The sequence below is a fragment of the Cyprinodon tularosa genome, unplaced genomic scaffold, assembly GCF_016077235.1.
Source record: "Cyprinodon tularosa strain WSP-4 unplaced genomic scaffold, ASM1607723v1 ctg336, whole genome shotgun sequence".
NCBI lineage: Eukaryota > Metazoa > Chordata > Actinopteri > Cyprinodontiformes > Cyprinodontidae > Cyprinodon > Cyprinodon tularosa.
Window position 1 is genome coordinate 1,192,206 of NW_024039048.1, and position 20,961 is coordinate 1,213,166.

General features: G+C 39.0%; 1 protein-coding gene across 3 annotated transcripts in view; it reads right to left on the reverse strand.

Moving 5' to 3' along the window:
- Positions 1-9,318: 9,318 nt before the first annotated feature.
- Positions 9,319-20,961, reverse strand: part of uhrf1bp1l (UHRF1 binding protein 1-like) — a 36,594-nt gene continuing 24,951 nt past the window's right edge. For 2 of the 3 annotated variants that reach the window (XM_038294174.1, XM_038294172.1), the window contains 7 exons: positions 20,736-20,893; positions 20,477-20,627; positions 14,627-14,668; positions 11,954-12,213; positions 11,755-11,863; positions 11,516-11,667; positions 9,319-10,639 (listed from right to left, as the gene is read on the reverse strand). In XM_038294174.1, coding sequence (XP_038150102.1) covers positions 10,511-10,639; positions 11,516-11,667; positions 11,755-11,863; positions 11,954-12,213; positions 14,627-14,668; positions 20,477-20,627; positions 20,736-20,893 — 1,001 coding nt within the window. In that variant the 3' untranslated portion in view covers positions 9,319-10,510. The remainder of the gene's footprint in view (positions 10,640-11,515; positions 11,668-11,754; positions 11,864-11,953; positions 12,214-14,626; positions 14,669-20,476; positions 20,628-20,735; positions 20,894-20,961) is intronic. The other variant, XM_038294173.1, reaches the window with a different exon arrangement.

The following is a 20,961-nucleotide window of genomic DNA, read 5'->3' on the forward strand; positions in this document are numbered from 1 at the left end:
TCCAATGTGCAAACAATGAAGTTCAATTATTATTAGTATAATGAATTGGTTTCTAAAATTGGGTTTTGATTCAACAGGCCTGAGATCCTTTTCAGAAATAAAACCAAACATAAAGGAAAATAAAGCCTGGATATGCTGAACTATAAACATCCCCTAGAAATAGTTAAAAGCATCATTACCTGATACTTATGTGCTGGTATAGCAACTCTGTTAAAGCACCATTGCTTTTAAATGCATTTCCTATTATTGATCACCTATATGGTTTTATTTTGAAAATAATCGAGTCCAGTTTCCGCTACAACTTCTAATTGATTCACGAGCTCTTTATACAGCGGGGATAACAATGCTGCAACATCAGTGAATTATACTTTGTTAGTCGCCCTGTGTAATTAAGTGACACTGACATGCAGCAGCTTTGGATTTTATTAAACTTTGTCAGATTTCAAACTTATATCGCTGTCGCGCATGCGCGCCTCGTCCTTTTCTGCGCTTTGTTGTCTGTTTTTCTCAATCAGCGCGCCGCTGCTGCCCAATTTGGTTTGGAAACAGGTGAGATCCCAAAAATATCCTCGTCCTCCTCCCCCTGCCAGCGGTGTGAGAGCAGAGTTAGAGTGAATAATGCAGAATGAAGGCAGGAGCCTGGATTTAATGCACTTTGACAGCCAGAAAAAGATACCTTCACCCCCCCTAGACTCTGCACCCTTTGCAGGCAGGAACCTGCAGGATGCATTCATGCACATGGGCGGTTCTAGGCAGGGGCCAGCTGTTATGGCCCCTGCACTGAAGATAAAATACTCAAAGAAATTCTAATGATGATATGCGCTGGAACAAACATGGTTACTGATAGGTTCTTTGGATCAATTTCATTTTTTTCTTCACAAATTCTGTTTTACTAATTATTTAAAACCAATAAGGTGAAAGCTTCACTGGTATAGAGCTATGATGTTATTTTCACACACAAAAAAGCTGAATTTATCTTTTTTTTTTTTTTTCTAATTCAGATTTTATAAATTAAGTCAAAAATATGTAAAATTCCTAAATTATGAATGTATATTGATCAAATAATACTTTTATTTAATTATTTTTAATTAAATCTACTTGAATAGAAGTTTCACTTCATGCTGTTATATGAATATATTTGAATCCCTTGCCCTGTTTTTATTTCATGCTTTTCTTTGCCCAAATGAAAACACGCTGGCCCCCTCCTGGCCCCCTGGTACATTTAGTCTAAGACCGCCACTGTTCGTGCAGCTGCTTCATTAGAATAAAAAGTAGCAAATAATTGTGACTTGGAAAAAAAAAAATTGGTGGTTAATATTTTTTTTAGCAAAAAAAAAAACGCATTTATGTTCAGCTCCATCTGGTATCCAATATATGTAAGATTTTAGTATAATAATTTTACTCTTCTCCATCATCACTCCCTTGTTTTCATCAGTTCCAGTCAGTGAAAGACGAGATCAAGCTTAGACTTGCAGTCCTGTTTCCCATTGTAGGCGTTAGGTCAAAAAGCCAATCCATTTAACTCAGGATGAATAAAACTTTAGTGGTTGTTCTAGACCTAATTCCATAGATTCACAGAAGGACAGAAAAAAATTTGAAGCCAAAAATCATGAAGGGAAATTTCAACCTAATTTAGTTTAATCAAAACTATGTTATTCCATGTGAATATTAGTATTTCTTACTTCAAAACGTTAATTTAAATTGGACTAAAATGGAAAATCCTGCATGGAAAAGAGCAACTACCGTAAAAAAAATCAGTAGCAAAATAAAACCATGTGTTGATGAATGTGGCTTCATTTGTCAAGCATTTGATAATGGGCGTGGCCAAAGATGCAACACCACAGGAAAAGCTGCTGTTACAAAAACAAATAAGTGATTCTACTCAATGCTGTATAGCGGGGGCTTCAACATTTTCCAGGCCAAGGACCCCCAAACCGATGGCGAGATGGATCAGGGACCCCATAATTCAATGGTGCAACTATCGGTAAGCAGAGACTGTAGTTGCTTAGGGGTCCCATCACTGACACTTGGTTGGCCCCCTACACAATTGTGGACTAGGACGTCTCTTTGCAGATGTAATGGTGCAAAAAATTCCTTCTAAATCTACCTGATACTAACTTAACTAACCAGAACTCATTTACACCCCAACACATGGCAGATTTCAACATGATGGTGAGCCTGTTGTACTTCATATGGGGCCCACCCAGATAATGTCGTTATGCCATTGCCCTAATTATATATATTGTATGAAATGTGTCATATCAAACTGGTCCTATAGTCGCTCTATTACAGATGGAGTAATGTAATGAAAGTAATTTCTCCCTGGGGTTATTAAAGTATTTCTGATTCCTGGTTGATGGGACAGGTGTTGTGAATGAAACGGTGCCCAACTTGAAAGAGCTCCTATGTGTCGCTGAATGTGTGCATTGATGACTGAAAGACATCTTTACTACAGTGTTGAATTAATGTCAATATGGGTTTAAAGATATTTCCATTAGTGGAAAAAATTGCATGGCAGAATATAAAAAAATAAAATAAAACAACATTTTCGGGACCCCCTAGGAGTCACAGACTCCCTGTTGAAGACCTCCGCTGTATAGGATTGCACTGCAGTGTGCAGGTTACAAAATATCTGAGTTTTTTTATTGTTGGAAGCTCTTTATAAAGTTATATAATTCCTGTCTCTATGGACAATAAAGTTGGACCAAAGTGAAATATTGGGTTTTATAAAAGGTATGATGCTTATTGTCTTTGGAGTAAAAAGAAAAGATAAAACAAAGCTCAGGATTATTATGTCATTATTGATATATAATGCAGGACTATTATATGTACTTATTATTTTAAAGGATCAGTTTTAATCAAACAGAAGTTGAAGTTGGCTCAAAATATTTGGCAGATGAAAACTGGGATCCTGTCTCAATACGACCGAAGGGATTACCTTATTTTTCAAATAATAATTAAAGCAGAAGTGTAGAGAAAAAGAGAAATGTGCCCAAAGGCCTCATCAGTGTCGATGCCTTTAAAAGCACATGTAAGAAAATTACTTTGTATTATGTGTTCAGTACAATGGCCGTAACAGGGGCTAGGATCAGTGCTATAGGGTTCCTGGCCCCTGTTGACCCTTCGCCAGAAACGTCCATGTAAAACAGGCTGAATAACATCTCTAAAATGAAAACCAAACTGCATTAAACCATCAAGACTTGTGTTCTTTTTAGCAGAAACATTAATCATTCCAACTATTAAACTTGGAAATATAAAAACAAATTTTAAAATAACTTTCCAATAGCATCAACACGAATAAAATCCAACCTCTGCTGTTCTTAATCCGGCTGCTCTTAAATCCATACTAAGACATGTATTCTCCTTCTGTGATTCATTATTACATGGCTACAAGCTCACTAACTTGTTCCCACGTTGAGAATAGCAGAACTTTCCTTTTACACACGTGCACACTTGTTTAATGTCCTCCTATGATTCACTGCACCGCTGCAGCTGTGAAATATCATGACCATTTAAGTCCAACCACCTCCATCCCTGCAGCCCAGAGAGCCTGCTGCTCCTACATGTAGAGTTTACCTCCTCACATGCATTTATAAATATTCAATCATTAAAGAGAGGCGAGCCACAGGTCAAACACCTGTTTTGGAAATCATCCAAGTTTTTAAACCTTTGTTGAACTGGAATATTGCAGCATGAATGATACTGTAGAGCCTTTTTTTCTGCTCACCATCCAGTTAAAAATAGCATCTAAAATAGTTGGTGTGACACATTAAACAAATATCTGAAATGTTTGCTTTGTTCAAATATGAAGTACACTTTGCAAATTTGACCAACATCATCTGGATGGTGGAGAACTAGAAGAGTATTACTGCTACTGGATTCATTTCAATTCAGTTTATTTATATAGCGCCAAATTCACAACACATGTCATCTCAAGGCACTTTACAGTTCAACCAGATCATACAGTCAAATTGATACAAAGTTTTCTATCTAAGGAAAACCAGTTGATTGCATTGACTCATTGACTCAAATACAATCCCTCGCACTAAGCATGCTTGTAGCGACAGTGGAGAGGAAAAACTCCCTTTTAACAGGAAGAAACCTCCAGCAGAACCAGGCTCAGTGTGAGCGGCCATCTGCCAAGGCCGACTGGGGTTCAAGGAGACAGAAGCAGAGATTCAAGCAGCTGTAAAAGGCGGCCCCGTCCAGGAAACACACAGCCAGGCAGACGAGCTCCAAGGCAGCTCCCATGCCAGAGGACGAAGAGAGCACATCCACTCAGTCACAGTCAGAGAAACAGGACCACACTGGAAAACAGGCCGATCTCCAACATCTATAAACAAGGGTGTTGATAGAAGCAGCACAGCTGATGTTTCTTTCCAGGATGACGTCACAGCCAAACAGGAACAGACGAGGCAAAGCTACTCTGAGGAAAAGCAGAGAGAGCAGAAGGTTAGAGATTGAACTAACAGATTCTGCAGAATAGGAGAACAGAGAGAGAATGAAGCAGAATGATGAAATGGGGGTCCCTACGTCCTCCAAAAGTCTAAGCCTATAGCAGCATAAATATAGAGAGAGAGCTCAGGATAACCTGAGCCACCCTAACTATAAGCTTTATCAAAAAGGAAAGTTTTAAGCCTAGTCTTAAAAGTAGACAGAGTGTCTGCCTCACGGACTAAAACTGGTAGTTGGTTCCACAGGAGAGGAGCCTGATAACTAAAAGATGTGCCTCCCATTCTACTTTTAGAAATTCTAGGAACCACTGGTAAACCTGCAGATTGAGAGCGAAGTGCTCTGTTAGGAACATAAGGAACAATCAGATCTCTGATATAAGATGGAGCTTGGCCATTTAAGCCTTTATATGTGAGAAGGAGGATTTTAAATTCTATTCTTGATTTAACAGGAAGCCAATGAAGAGAAGCCAGGATAGGAGAGATATGATCTCTCTTTTTAATTTTCATCAGAACTCTGGCTGCAGCATTTTGGATCAGCTGAAGGCTTTTAACTACAGTTTGTGGACTTCCTGATAGTAAAGAATTACAATAGTCCAGCCTTGAAGTAACAAATGCATGGACTAGTTTCTCAGCATCACCCCTGGACAGGAGATTTCTAATTTTTGCAATGTTCCTCAGATGAAAGAAGGAAATTCTAGAAACCTCTTTGATCTGGGATTTAAATGACAGGTCCTGATAAAAAATAACACCAAGATTTTTTACTTTATTATCTGAAATCAGTTTGATCCCATCCAAATGAAGTGACTGGCTAATCAGCTTCTTTTTCAGAGACTCTGGTCCAAAGACTATAACTTCTGTTTTGTCTGCATTCAGAAGCAGAAAGTTAAGAGTCATCCAGGTTTTTATGTCTTCAAGACATGCTTGTAATCTTTGTAATGGGTTAGCTTCATCTAGATTTATAGACAGATATAGCTGGGTATCATCAGCATAACAGTGGAAATTAATCCCATGCTGTCTAATAATTCTACCAATTGGGAGCATGTATAAAGTAAAGAGAATTGGTCCTAGCACTGATCCCTGTGGTACTCCACAGGTAACCTTTGAGTGTGTTGAAGATCTATCATTAACATAAACAAACTGAATTCGATCAGATAGATAGGATTTAAACCAGTCTAGTGCTGTTCCTTTAATTCCAACAAAATATTCAAGTCTTTCTAAAAGAATATTATGGTCAACTGTATCAAATGCAGCACTAAGATCCAACAGGACGAGCACAGATACAAGTCCATTATCTGAGGCCATGAGAATATCATTAGTGACTTTCACCAGAGCTGTTTCAGTGCTATGATGAGCTCTAAAGCCAGACTGAAACTCTTCAAAAAGTTCATTATGGTGTAAGTGGTCGCAAACTTGTTTGGCAACTACTTTCTCAAGAATTTTGGATAAGAAAGGAAGATTGGATATAGGTCTATAATTAACCAAGTCATCTGGGTCAAGAGACGGTTTCTTAAGCAGAGGTTTAATTACAGCAACCTTAAAAGCTTTAGGTACATATCCCTGTAACAGAGATAGATTAATCACATCTAAAATGGAGGAGGAGATCAAAGGGAATACCTCCTTAAATAACCTGGTTGGAACTGGATCTAACATACAAGTTGAAGGCCTAGATGAAGACAATAATTTTGCTAATTCAGAAAGTTCAACTGGATCAAAGCAGTCTAAACCCGGTTCAGATTCCATGACTACCTCAGGTACAATCGCGGATAGAGGAGTGCTTATGATCTTATTTTTAATAAGATCAATCTTATTTATAAAGAATCCCATAAAATCATTGCTGCTAAGAGCAGGTGGAATGGACGGTTCAACAGAGCTATGGCTCTGGGTGAGTTTGGCAACTGTATTAAAAAGAAATCTAGGATTATTCTTATTCTCCTCTATTAATGAGGAGAAGTATGCTGCTCTTGCTTTACAAAGGGTCCTCTTATACAGCAGTAAACCATTTTTCCAGACTAGGAAGGACTCCTGCAGGCCTGTGGAGCGATATTTTCTCTCCAGTTTCCTAGCATTTTGCTTCAAAGTACGCAGCTCTGCATTAAACCAAGGAGCAAGCTTTCTATTTTTAACGGTTTTCATTTTCAAAGGAGCTGCGTTGTCTAAGGCAGTACGCAGAGAACTAGCAACCCCATCAACAAAATCATCAACCTGTGAAGGGGAATAAGCTATACTTTTGCACTCTGCAGCACTGCTCAGCGACACAGAGGAGAGAGAAAGTGAAGCCGCTTCTTTAAAATTTATAACTGCACTATCTGATAAAGATCTACTAAAATTGAACCTTCTTTTGGGGGAGGAGAACTCTGTTAAAGTAATCCTGAAGGTTATTAGAAAGTGGTCAGAGAGGACAGGGTTGTGAGGAAATACTGTTATTTCTTCACATTCTATGCCGTATGTCAGCACAAGATCCAAAGTATGAAGATGAGAATGTGTGGGACTATTCACATTTTGAACAAAGCCAATAGTGTCTAAGATAGCATTAAAGGCTGCTCTTAAGCTATCGCCTTCAATGTCAGCATGGATGTTAAAATCTCCCACTATGATGACCCTGTCAGTATTTAATACCAAATCAGAAAGGAACTCTGAAAACTCATCTAAAAATTCAGAGTAAGGACCTGGCGGACAATACAAAGTTACAAAAAGAAGAGGTTTTCTTGCCTTGAAATTTGGATGAGGGAAATTAAGGGTTAAATGTTCAAAAGAGTTGTAGGTATTAACTGTTTTGGGAGTAATCAGTAAGTCAGACTGGAAGATTGTTGCTACTCCTCCTCCTCGCCCAGAACTTCTGGGTATGTGAAAATTTAAATAGCTTGAAGGAGTTGCCTCGTTTATGCTCACATAATCCTCTTGCTGCAGCCAGGTTTCTGTAAGGCAAAACAGGTCAATGTGATTATCACAAATCAAGTCATTAACTAGCAGACTTTTAGAGGAAAGCGATCTTATGTTAAACAGACCGCATTTAATTGTTTTAACTTTTTCCCCACTTGGAGTTATTTTGATTTTAATTAGATTATCATGATTTACTCCTTTGGGAATCTTTGCTAATTTATTAGATTTTGGTCGTGGGCAAGACACTGTCTGGATGGAGTAAAGAGTGGGTAACAGTAGAGAAGCTGCAGAGATGTGTGTTAAACTACAACTCTGCTTCCTGGTCTGCACCCTGGGTGGTCAGGGTTTTGGAGGACTAATAAATGTGGCCAGATTCCTAGAAAGAAGAGCTGCACCATCCAAAGTGGGATGGATGCCGTCTCTCCGAATCAGACCAGGCTTTCCCCAAAAGGATTGCCAATTATTAATGTAGCCCACGTTGTTTTCAGGACACCACCTAGACAACCAGCGGTTGAATGACGACATGCGGCTAAACTTGTCATCACTGGTCAGATCAGGGAGGGGACCAGAGAAAATTACGGAGTCCGACATTTTTTTGGCAAACTTACACACCGAAGCAACACTAATTTTAGTGACCTCCGATCGGCGTAACCGGGTGTCATTACCACCAGCGTGAATAACAATCTTACTGTATTTAACCTTATCCTTAGCCAGTAGTTTTAGGTAGGATTTGATGTCGCCTGTTCTGGCCCCCGGCAAACATTTGACTATGGTCCCTGGTGTCTCTAATGCCACGTTTCTGACTATGGAGCTGCCAATCACCAGAGTGGGCTTCTCAGTGGGTGTGTCACTGAGTGGGGAAAACCGGTTAGAAACGTGAACGGGTTGGTGGTGACCAGTGGGCAGAGATCCACGACTACGCTTTCTGCGTACTGGAGGAAATGATTCACTGCGGTACCATCTTACAGTAGATCACAGTCAAAACAGGTACACAAACTTTCAAAGGAGGTGATGCAGTAGTGCCAAAAATTATCAACAAGTTATATAAAAAATTCCTGATTGTGAAATGTTTATATTGGATCATAAATAGCATTACACATGGGTATGAAATACATCATAAGATATTTTCTAAGTCTACGTTTTTCAGGCCAAGGACCCCCAAACTGATGGCGAGATGGAGCGGGGACCCCCTAATTATATATATTGTATGAAATTGTGTTATATCAAAAAATGAAAGTATTTTATCCCTGGGATTATTAAAGTATTTCTGATTCTGATTCCTGGTTGATGGGACAGGTGTTGTGAATGAAACGGTGCCCAGGTTGAAAGAGCTCCTGTGTGTCGCTGAATGTGTGCATTGATGACTGAAAGGCATCTTCTGCCTCCGTTTATCTGTTTACTACAGTGTTTTGAATTCATCTTATTATTTAAAGACATTTCAATTAGTGAAAGAAAATTGCAGGGGGAATATATATATATATATATAAAAAGTCTAATCAACCAAATCTTTCGCAACCCCCATGCAGTACCTCTGTGGACCCCCTAGGAGTCGCGGACACCCTGTTGAAGACCTCTGTTCTAAGTGATAAAAGCCAGAAGCTAATTAAAAAAGATTTATTTTGTGTATTCAATTGTTGATTGAATTGATTTCTTAGTCCCACCCCCACCCCCCAGAAAAAAAGACTTTCACAACACTGAGTACAAGCCAGGTTTTCAAACTAATTCTTCAGTGAGTAATTCCTGCATCAGGCTGCTTAATCTGTGAGGTTCAGCAGTTAAATGCAGGCATTCCAATTATTTTTCTTATTTTTATAGGCAGGATATGAACTGAAAATAAGTTGCTTAATCTTTAGCATAACTTTGAAAGTATAAGTAGCTGGTGAAAAAAACTGCAATTGCGATTTTCCGTCATGACCTTGTTGCCTTTAGGTCTTCACAACATTAATTCAATAAGATGGAAGTAAATTCAAACAACAAAATGTGAAACCTTTAAAACTGATTCTTTATTTTCTATCAGTATTTCAGCAGCTTTGACAGAAAAAAATACTTTTCATTGCTTTCTTCCTAATAAGTAAAGGTGTAATAATTACACCGGAAAGTATTGATCAAAAGAGGATATTTTTTTAATTTGGCAGAACAGCGAAAGTTTAATTTATGTTTAGCACAAATGTTTTTATACATGTAGACGAAACCTATTAGTTATATTATCAGAGCTAAACCTACTTTTATTTCTGATGTTTTAATTTGCGTCAAATCATTTGCTGTTAGAAAAATAAGTTGATTTTAGTTGCGAACATGTAATAATCACACAAGGATGACACAGCAGCAAATTGTAATTTCTTTTCAATGACAATATGTGGATTTTTTTATGCATTTTTTTTTTCAGTTACATAAAGAAACACGTAGTTAGGCGTCGTCAAAGCGCCCCTTTTTTTTCCTTCCCCTCAACAGAACGGCGATCCACTCATCTGTTCTCGATCTCTCACAGTTGTGATTGCTGTATTTACAGTGCCTCGGTTTTAGAAAAGTGCAGCACGCGTCGAGTATTTACAGGTATAAAAAAAGGACAAACATGGAGGCAGCAACTTATTCTGAGGCATTTAAAAAAAAAAAGTTGTGTTCTGAACCGATGTTTGTCCTCCACGCCTCACAAAATGCTTGTTCTGTCTGAGACACACAAAAAAAACTCACACATTCAACTGCAAACACTACAAAACCCTCTCATGGTTCTGTAGAAAATACATGTTCACATTCTTGTACAATATACAATGTATACTGAATATGATGCACCTCTTTAAAATTCAGTACAGTGCAAATTATGTCTTTTTTTTTTTTGACATTCTTTTTAAAGTTCTTTCAGCCCCACAGTTGAAGCTCATCTAAAAAAATGAGCTGCGGTGGTTTTAACAACTGAAGTAGTGAGGAAAGAGTGACTGTAGGCACCAACAATATTATAGATCTCTACCCTCTTTTTCACAAGCTTTAAATAGAATATCACTTCTTCTTTTTCAAGTTTATGTTCAACTAGATAAAACAAGGTGTAAAAATGAATTTTCTCATACTCTAGAGTCGCACGCAGCTCCCTTAATGAAGTGAGCAGATCAAGCAGTTGAGACAATTAAAAAACTACATTTTTTTGTAGTGGGAGTTGGTGCCGACTCTAAACCAAGGCAGTTCTAGCTGGTGTTTATCTTGAGGTTCTTCATGCGGTGAAGCAGAGAGTCCTTCTCCATCTGAGCCTCAGCCAGCGCCATCTTGGCTCTGGACAACTCCATCTTCAGGCATTCGTTCTCCTCCAGCAGCATCTGGAAGCACATTGGACCCATGTTATGAAATAGAAGGAAAGGATGCATCGATTTCAATGTTTTTAACAGATAAAACTAGAGAATGTGCTTAATATGGTCGTATTTCATTCCCTTGATTGTGATCACAATGAACCTTAAAGCTTCAAAACACTAAAATGGAAGACCAACCATCCCTAAGCAGAAACACAGTGGTGGCAGCATAATGCTGTGGGAATACATTAATTCAAGATGAATAGAGAAGCTAGTCGGACTGGTTGGGTAGGTGGATGGAGCTAAATAATCCTGGAGATCTTAATTATGAGACTGAGATTAAGCTTCCAGCAGAATATAGATCTAAAATACCAAGATTTACAACACAGATCCTTCAGGTGTCAGACTGACCCTTGGCACGGATCGGATCTAAGCTACTTGAAAAATGCTGTTCTAACTGTTCTGTCTAAGCTGAGTGAGTTTCAGCTGTTTTACTATAAAAAAAGTGCAGAAAACTTTATTTTCTAGACAAGCACAGCTAGTAGAGAAAAAAATAAAATAAAAAATCCTGGAGCTTTATTGGTGACTAATGTTGTTCTATGAATTAATGAATACTATCATTCAGGACACACTTTTAAGATGTTTAATGCAGATATACTTTGTCCTTTAATATCTGCACTGTTGGTTTTGTGTCCATCAATAAAAAACACAGATTGAGCTGAAACATTATGATACATAACATAACAATATGTACGACTTGATCATTTAATTTCTGAAATACTTAGTATGTCTAAATGTTCTTCAGGATTTCTTGAAAAAAAAAAACTAGCCTAAAGAAGAATTACAGTTTAAACATCACCCTAAGCAATTAGCTTTGTTTTATTAAGCTATTGGTTTGTGTCTGACCTTCTCCCTGGTTGATGGGCCGGGGCTGCTGGGCGTTGTTTGAGTCTGCGTCGCCTTCGCCGTCCTGCAGACGCTGCTCACAGCCTCAGGAACTGGACTCAGACAGCTGTCAACTGCTGCTTTCTTTGGTTTTGCGTCTGCTGCACCATCCACTGGGGGGAGCACAGAGCAAAGCAGAGTCAGTCGTTAATTAAACCTGATCAGCGTCAGTGTTTGATCTGAATAGACGCTGCATCTACCTCCTATTGAGAAAGACCCGTCATCCTGTCTGTGTACGACGAGGCTGTCAACATGTAGTGTGATCGCCGAGGGCTCGCCGTCCGAAGGGTTGTCAGAGGGGTCGTCTCCCTGTGTTAGACACAATGTTGAAAATGTCCTTCATGTGTCACCATACTTTCAACTCGTACCCTTATTTCTGTTTAAATGAACTTTTCTTACGTTTAAATTGATGTGCGTGTCCTTGATGCTGATCTCCATGGGCAGCACCTCTGAAGGGCCGTCGCCCTCCAGGAAAAGCGCCAGGTTGCGTAGCGAGGCCATCATAAAGTTGCCTTGGTATCCATGGAGATGTAGCTGCAGGAAGCCGTTGCGCTCCGCCAGCGGTGAATGGGTGGCGGCCCTGGGCCCGCTCTCTAGGCGAGCCCGGACCTCCGGACTGTAAAGGCCCCGGCGGGAGTCGGATTTGGGCTCCCCACCAGCTGTGGGAGTACAGAAAACAATCCTAGTGAAGAGTTTGAGTCGTCTTTGAGGAAAGTGTGAAGCAGCGACTTTTGAACCCCTGAAATTAAAATACTCCAAAGCTTAAAATGCAGCTTTTCAAACCTGATGTATTCAAATCAAAGAAAAATAAAATCCTTTTTCTGCATTTAATTTCTGAAAGAAAAAAAAAAACATGAAACACATAGCCCTGAATGCAGATGATTTACAGATATATGAATAAAACAATATCAGCACAAGGACAGCGCGCTGACAAATGTCCTGTTTTTTAAACAAAAAAAATCAATAAATATTACACAATAATAGAAAAACTAGAGAAAAAATTAATCCGAAACATTTGGGGTATAATTGCATGGGTGAAAAATAACAAATATATGAAAATGTATTATTCAAACATTTTCTGTATTAGCTCTACTTTAAAACAGATGTAATTTTGGCCTTTAAGTTTCTAATTTGGTTGTTCATGTGCTGCAGTTATAAATTAAAATAAAAAAATAAAGTGTTATTTTACTCCAAACTATAATTAAAAAAGCGATTTTTGTTAATTAAATATATACTAAAATATGCATTTAAAGTGCACCAGAAATGTCCATATCTGGATTAAAAGAGTTGTTTTAAGATTAAACTTCAAAGCTAACAAAAACCCAAAAGGAGTGTTATTAAGCTTCAATTCCAATGATGCTAGATGTGGAAAAAAAAAAAGCTGAGACTTCTGAGTGCCTTAACTCATCTGAAAAAGTTGCAGTCGCCTTAAAAAGAAAGGTCAGATTATGAAGGGTTACGTTGTCAGATTATAAGGAGTCAATATCTTACCTGAAAGCTACACTTCTTTGTGATTTACCAAAGATCCTAGATTTAGAACATCATCCTTCTAATGCATCCTAAATAAGGTTTAACAGCACATTTAAAGTGAAATCTATAATATTTACCAAATTAAAATATTGCTCCCTTTAATTTTAATCAAATAACCTTATAAACCTTAAGCAGCTGTTTGATAAGTTAAAGATTTTTTTTTTTATCTAAACTACTAAAGTATTTCAAAACAATTTAAATGAGCTAATGTATGCACTTTAAATTAAAGGAGTATATTTCAGGTCAAGTTCAAAAGTAGCTTTAAGTGAGATATGAAGCAGCTGCAAAGAAGGAAAGAGCAGATCAAAAAGAGGAGCTGGAGACGCAGCTGGAAACAAACAAAAGGAGAAGATTACCTTAGAAGGAATGCAAGACAGACCGACTGAAACAGGCTTTTTTTTTCTGTCCCACAGACACCGGCTAACAGTCATGTTTAATTATGTCTGTAGACTTTCACTCAAAACTGGAGCTTAAGTGCTAATGTATGAGAGGGGAAATCTGGAAGCTGAATACTGAAAAGTTCCAACATCTTTACCCAGAAGGATGGAAAATGTTAAAAAAAACATAAACAATACAGAAAATGATAAAAGCAGAGATTGAGACATAAAAAAAGGCAAGCGTATGGTCACATTTTCAAAACAGGTAGCGAAATGCATCAAAAGCCGCAGCGCATCATTCAACAAGGCGTGGAGATGAACATTCACAAGAAGTGAGTCACCTTCATTTAAAATGCTATGAAAGAATGTATGGAGGGGGGTAATACCGCAGGAAACACGCAAATATCCATACGTATACGCAGAGCTGACAGCTTTTCTTACACCAAGTGACATTTTTTCTCTGTACTGAGCAGCTTCAGTCAGAGGGGGGGAAAAAAAGCAGAGGAGAGAAAAAGATGCAAAGCAGGAAAAAGCCAGGAGCTGAATGAGTGAGATAAGACAGAGGGGAGAGAGAAAAGATGGCCCTGAGAAGAAAAGAAACACTTGGACGGAAAGGTGGAGATGGAGGAGTGAGAGACAGGATTAAGAAGAATGAGGAGGAGGAGGAGTAGAGAGGAAAATTGGAAGGAAAGAGAGAGAGGATGAGGAGGATGGGGGAAAGAAATTGGTGGCAAGGGGGGAAAGCTGGCATTTCTCTCATCGCCTGAATCACTGGACTGAAACTGCAAAGTCTGCTGCAGTAAAAAGAGAGAGGAGGATGAGGTGGACGGGGAGAATTAGAGGAGAGAACAGGAGGATTAGGGGTTAAATCGGATCGCGCAAAAACTGCAAGTTAATTTAAATCCGCCACTCACGTATTTAAAGGCTGGGGGGCCTAATGTTGCAAATAATGGCAGCACTCAGTCCATTACAGACAAATCTATCCTTCATTAAGTGCCACTCACACATACAGACTCAAGTATTTCCCATCTGCAGCGGAAAAAATGAGCAAACACACACGATCCATGCGCTGCAACACTGCAGAGCATGTTAAGCACACGCACAGATGCACTGAGCCGAGCATGCATGTTAGGATTCACATGGTGGATTAGCACACAGCAGTTACCTTGGCTGCTCTGAGCAGGTATTGGTACTGAACACACCATATCTGTGGGGAGGTTATGAAGGTAAATAAAAACAAAAGGAGGGGTGGATGTGTTAGCGTGTGTTTACACTAGGGTTGAAACAATTAATGGGATTAATAATGATTAATCGATTATTGAAATAATTGTCAACTAATCTAGTAATCAATTAATCCTTAACTAGAATATAGAGATTGTAAAACATGCCTTTAGCTGACAGAGCAATCCAGTCAGAGCAGTAATTATACTAAAATGGTAAAACAATATATAAACATTTTGCATTTGAAATGCATTTAAAAGTTTTTCATCCATCAATATGCTCTATCCAGGACTCCCTCAAGTGGAAAAGTTTTACCTTTTTTAATTTCATGAAAAATCCTCTTTAAGAAGCCGTTTGCCATCCGATTATTAATCGGATGGAAAAAAATTCGGCAGATTAATCGATTTGAAAACTAATTGTTAGTTGCAGCCCTAGTTTAGACCGAGCCCGGTATCCATGGTGATTTCCACAGACCCGCGGGGAGTTCACCGCTCTGCATTTCAAATAAGTGTTTACACCCTGGACCAAATGTCACCAAATAGGAGGAGCTCCAGCTGCGTGAAGCTGACACCCCACCGACGTGAAAAAACTCAGCAAATAGACTGAATGATTATTGTATCATCAGTCCTTGTTTTTACAGTTAAAAACTATCATTTGTAAAAGAAGAAAATAACTAAAGATAATGTGTGCTACTGTTGTTTCAGAGATATTAAAGATTATTTTTTTAGGTCACCCAGAGGTCAGCTATCCCCCATTTAGCTCGAATTGAATAAAAATTATCTACTTTTTCTGTACTACTCTATTTTCACTGTTGTTTGTGTCGATTTGTTTTTTGTGATGGGATCATTCTTAATTTTGGCCGCCGCCGCTGTTCTCGCATAATGTAATAGAGCATTCCTGTGCTGACATTGAATATAGCAGTTGGCCTCTTTTCCTTTTTAGTGGCTGGAAGGAATATATATTGTGCCTTATCAGCCTCCTAGATTCTTCAATTTGGATCTGCCGTTACCCCTAACACTTATAGCATTTCCTGCCAAGGTCTCCCTCTCGACAGTTCCCAATAAAAGCACAGGTGAAACGTATCATTACAGATTGCTGCTAAATTGTTCTCTATGCACAACTTTGGAATCTGCTTAAGGAGACATCAGTGTTTGGAAAAGCCCCAGAAGCCCTGAAAAAGTAGATCATTTGGTTCTGCAGAATCAGCGGTACTTCCTTGTAGATCTACATGCACAGAAAGCCCCTGTGCTGGAGGTAAGGGAGGATGATGTACAGTCCTTCTAGGACTAAATTAAAACAACTTTCTATAACGCCTTTCCTTTAACCCTCTATAGAGTATTCCTTATTTCATGCTCTATCCACATAATTTCCTCTTTATTCCATTTTAACTGAAAAAACTTCGGCTACAATTCTTTAACATACGTGACAATTACAAACCAGTCCCTGATTGGTGTCCGCGACGTGATTTCATAGAAAAGTTCCGCTCGTTTCAACTTCAGTGATCACCACTCCGCTCTCTCCATGTGGTGCTGCTGTTTAACAACATCTGCTATAGAGGCAATATGGAAGACTGAGCTTAGTAACTGGCAGATGAGTTACCATTCATTCATGTGTCAGGGTACGCGCACCAGGGGGAGGGAGAAGCAGACGACTCTGATTGAACCTTTTTTTTTTTCGTTTTCACTTCCAGACCTTCTATTTCACTGCTTGCTACGCGGCTGTGGGGAGATTTTCAAGCCACATGGTAAAAAAAAATGTGTCAGAAAAGATCTCCTACAGGTGCTGGTCATAAAATTAGAATATCATGAAAAAGTAGATTGATTTCAGTAATTCCATTTAAAAAGTGAAACTTGTATATTATATTCATACATTACATACAAACTCATATATTTCAGATGTTTATTTTGTTTAATTTTGATGATTACAAATGACAACAAATGAAAATCTCAAATTCATCATATCAGAAAATTAGAATATTGTGAAAAGGTTCAAAATTGATGGCCCCTGGTGCCACACTCTAATCAGCTAATTAACTCAAACCACCTGCAAAAGCCTTTAAATGGTCTTTCAGTCTAGTTCTATAGGCTACACAATCATGGGGAAGACTGCTGACTTGACAGTTGTCCAAAAGACGACCATCGACACCTTGCACAAGGAGGGCAAGACACAAAAGGTCATCGCTAAAGAGGCTGGCTGTTCACAGAGCTCAGTGTCCAAGCACATTAATAGAGAGGCGAAGGGAAGGAAAAGATGTGGTAGAAAAAAGTGTACAAGCAAGAGAGATAACCGCACCCTGGAGAGGATTGTGAAACAAAACCCATTCAAAAATGTGGGGGAGATTCACAAAGAGTGGACTGCAGCTGGAGTGAGTGCTTCAAGAACCACCACACACAGACGTATGAAAGACATGGGTTTCTGCTGTCGCATTCCTTGTGTCAAGCCACTCTTGAACCACAGACAGCGTCAGAAGCGTCTTGCCTGGGCTAAAGAGAAACAGGACTGGACTGCTGGTGAGTGGTCCAAAGTCATGTTCTCTGATGAAAGTAAATTTTGCATTTCCTTTGGAAATCAAGGTCCCAGAGTCTGGAGGAAAAGAAGAGAGGCACTTCATCCACGTTGCTTGAAGTCCAGTGTAAAGTTTCCACAGTCAGTGATGGTTTGGGGTGCCATGTCATCTGCTGGTGTTGGTCCATTGTGTTTTCTGAGGTCCAGGGTCAACGCAGCCACATACCAGGAAGTTTTAGAGCACTTCATGCTTCCTGCAGCTGACCAACTTTTTGGAGATGCAGATTTCATTTTCCAACAGGACTTGGCACCTGCACACAGTGCCAAAGCTACCAGTACCTGGTTGAAGGACCATGGTATCCCTGTTCTTAATTGGCCAGCAAACTCTCCTGACCTTAACCCCATAGATTTTCTATGGGGTATTGTGAAGAAGAAGATGCAATACACCAGACCCAACAATTCAGAAGAGCTAAAAGCCACTATTAGAGCAACCTGGGCTATCATAACACCTGAGCAGTGCCACAGACTGATCGACTCCATGCCACGCCGCATTGCTGCAGTAATACAGGCCAAAGGAGGCCCAACTAAATACTGAGTGCTGTACATGCTCATACTTTTCATGTTCATACTTTTCAGTTGGCCAACATTTCTATAAATCCTTTGTTTTTATTGGTCTTCAGTAATATTCTAATTTTCTGATATGATGAATTTGAGATTTTCATTTGTTGTCATTTGTAATCATCAAAATTAAACAAAATAAACATCTGAAATATATGAGTTTGTATGTAATGTATGAATATAATATACAAGTTTCACTTTTTAAATGGAATTACTGAAATCAATCTACTTTTTCATGATATTCTAATTTGATGACCAGCACCTGTACTGCACCTTTAACAGTTGATATAGGTGCCAACATTTTTAAAATATAATTAATGCAAATCTGAATTCTTATTTTTCTTTCCCATTCACCTAAAGAACAACAAACATTCAAAACCTGATATAACAGGGAATTATTTTTTTTCAAAAAGAATTTGAACCTTTTCAGCAACGTCATTCGCCTCTTCGTTAAAGGAGGAATATTGTGGTGTTGCTCGCCGTTTCTCTATCCGTCTCTAAAACGTATCTCTAAACATTTAACACCTGAAGTCAAATAAGTTAGAATAACGGTAAAGATGTTCTTTAAAGTGAATAAAACCACATCACCCCACTCATGACTTAAAAAGCCAAATGTTCCATAACTTATGGTTTTATAGCTTTCTGATTATAAATAATGCATTGTCTGATCCATTTCTTTTCCCTCCGTTTTTTTTACAAATTGAATACATTTAAAGTTAAAGCTTAAAACAGACAAGATTGTCCTTTTTTTTTTCTTTTAAAGGCATTCCACAAAAAAAAAAAAATATATAATGACACACCCCATGTAAGTTCTGACACATACATATCACGCTGTTAAAAGTGAGTGGAAAACATGCAAAAAAACCTGAATTGATCCTAAAACGTTCTTTATCTGATGAGTAGTGATGGGTCGGGCAACACCGATGCGTCGGCGCATGTGTCGGTCTCATAGAGCGAAACCTGTGTCGACGTGTGTATCGCTACGGAAAAGTCACGTGACCGAAACAGTTCATGTATCGGTCACGTGACCGATGTTTCGAACTGATTGACAAGCCTTTATAAGGATGCACATCTGCCAAAACAATCTTGCGTGTTTTGCGAATATAAAATTCATCAAACATTATGGAGCTTCCTCAAGCAAAAAGAAAGGTTTCTGCCGTGTGGGACCACTTTGATGTCATTTCGGAAAATAAGGTATTTGTTTTAATTTCCTTGTTTCATCCTGTTCCTCTCAGAGTTTCCACTTGATTTTCTGAGTAGAAATTCATTTCAAAGTGACCTTTAGTTTACTGTTCGTGTTATTTTCTACAGGTTAAATGTCGCAATTGCTCAACAGAGCTTGCATATTTAAATAACAGCACCTCCTCAATGCTGAGGCATTATAGGGCCAAGCATGAGAGTGAAATCCATGATACACCCATGATGAACTCAGGTATACAGGTATTTTACAACTTACTGACTTTGTTTTATTGATAATTCTGAATAATTTACACTTTCTCATTTTTAACCATCAAGCTTCCAGAAAGCAGATGCTTGATGAGGCTGTGCTTAATTTCATTGTAAAGGACTGCCAGCCCCTCGCTGTTGTGGAGAATGAAGGGTTCAGGGAGCTGGTTCAGCTCCTTGAGCCCTCATATGTTTTGCCAACCAGAAAGGTTTGTGTGGAAATTATCTAAAGTGGTAGTTTATTCATCAACTTTATTTTAAATATATTGATTTTCTTCTGGTTTGACTTGGTGTGGTTTTCAGACCATCAAACAACTGTTGGCCAAAAATTACGAGGAGGAACGGGAACGAGTGAAAATGGAAGTACAGCAGACTGCGGACAGAATGTGCCTCAATAGTTGGAAGCTCAAATGAGCCCCAGCCGGGAACATCTTCACAACAGCTGTCTGCCCCCACTTCAGGCATGATATTGAGCATCATTTCTTTGTTGTTTGTAAATCATGTACTAAAATACTTTTTTTTTTTTTAAGATGACCTTTGGGAACATTTTGATCTCGAAGTGGGGAGGCAGACCAAAAGTGCCACAGCTGATGCCATCCTTGAGGTGCAGAGATACATGGCAGAGGGCAATATTGCAAGGTCCCAGGATCCTCTTGTATATTGGAAAAACCAAAGGACGGTTTATCCAAACCTCTTCCGCCTGGCCTTAAAATTTCTGTGCACTCCAGCTTCATCTGTGCCGTGTGAGCGGGTGTTTTCCACAGCTGGAGAACTAATATCAAAAAAGCGTAACAGACTGAATTTCAAAACGTTGCAACAACTTATTTTTTTGAATAAAAACTTGTAAAAACAAAATACCAGTGAACAAGCATCTTCATTTACTACATGTTTACTTAGAGATTATTACATTATGATGCAGGTTCTCATTATTCATTGACTGTGTCTAAAATATCAAATATGTTTTAATAATAATACAATGCATCATACGATGAATTGCATCATATTAGTGTATATAATAGGTCATCAAATCAGTGTCAGTTAACTCTGTCAACTAGGTTGCCTGTAGGGATTTTTAATGTCCAGCAGGTGTCAGTATTCAGTGACACAGTATCGACACAGTATCAATACAGTTTGGTAATGTGTCGAAACGTTTCATGACGCCTCATCAACCCATCACTACTGATGAGCATGAGTTTAGATTCAACTTTGGGACTCTTCTTCTTACCGAGGCTGCGGTTGCTGAGGTACTCTCTGAGACTGATGTTGCCCAGCTGGTTGGGTGTGAGCCGACCAACCTCTAGAGCCACGGCTGAGCTCTCGCCCACCGCCTCCATGCCCACACACACCGACTGCACCTTCAACACCAACACAGAGACCTGGAGGACGGGAAAATCCCAGTCAGCATCGTAAGCTACTGCTCTAAAACCTTTGGGGTTTCTTTATTTTGACCATATAACTTCTGTGTGACATCCTGAAGATCTTACTGTATCTTTGGTGGATTCATCGATGCTCTGAGAGGCGGCACTGATGCTGTCGGGGGACACGCCCTCCTCCTTTTCCTGAACGGCTAATGCCTCTGTGACGCTCTCTGGGACACTCTGCTCACTGATGGCGTCCTTGAAGCCAGATATGGAGACGTCATCTATAAACCACAATAAGGGAAAATAAAAAGAAATTTGGCTTTAATGTCACTCATGGTTTCCTGTAAAG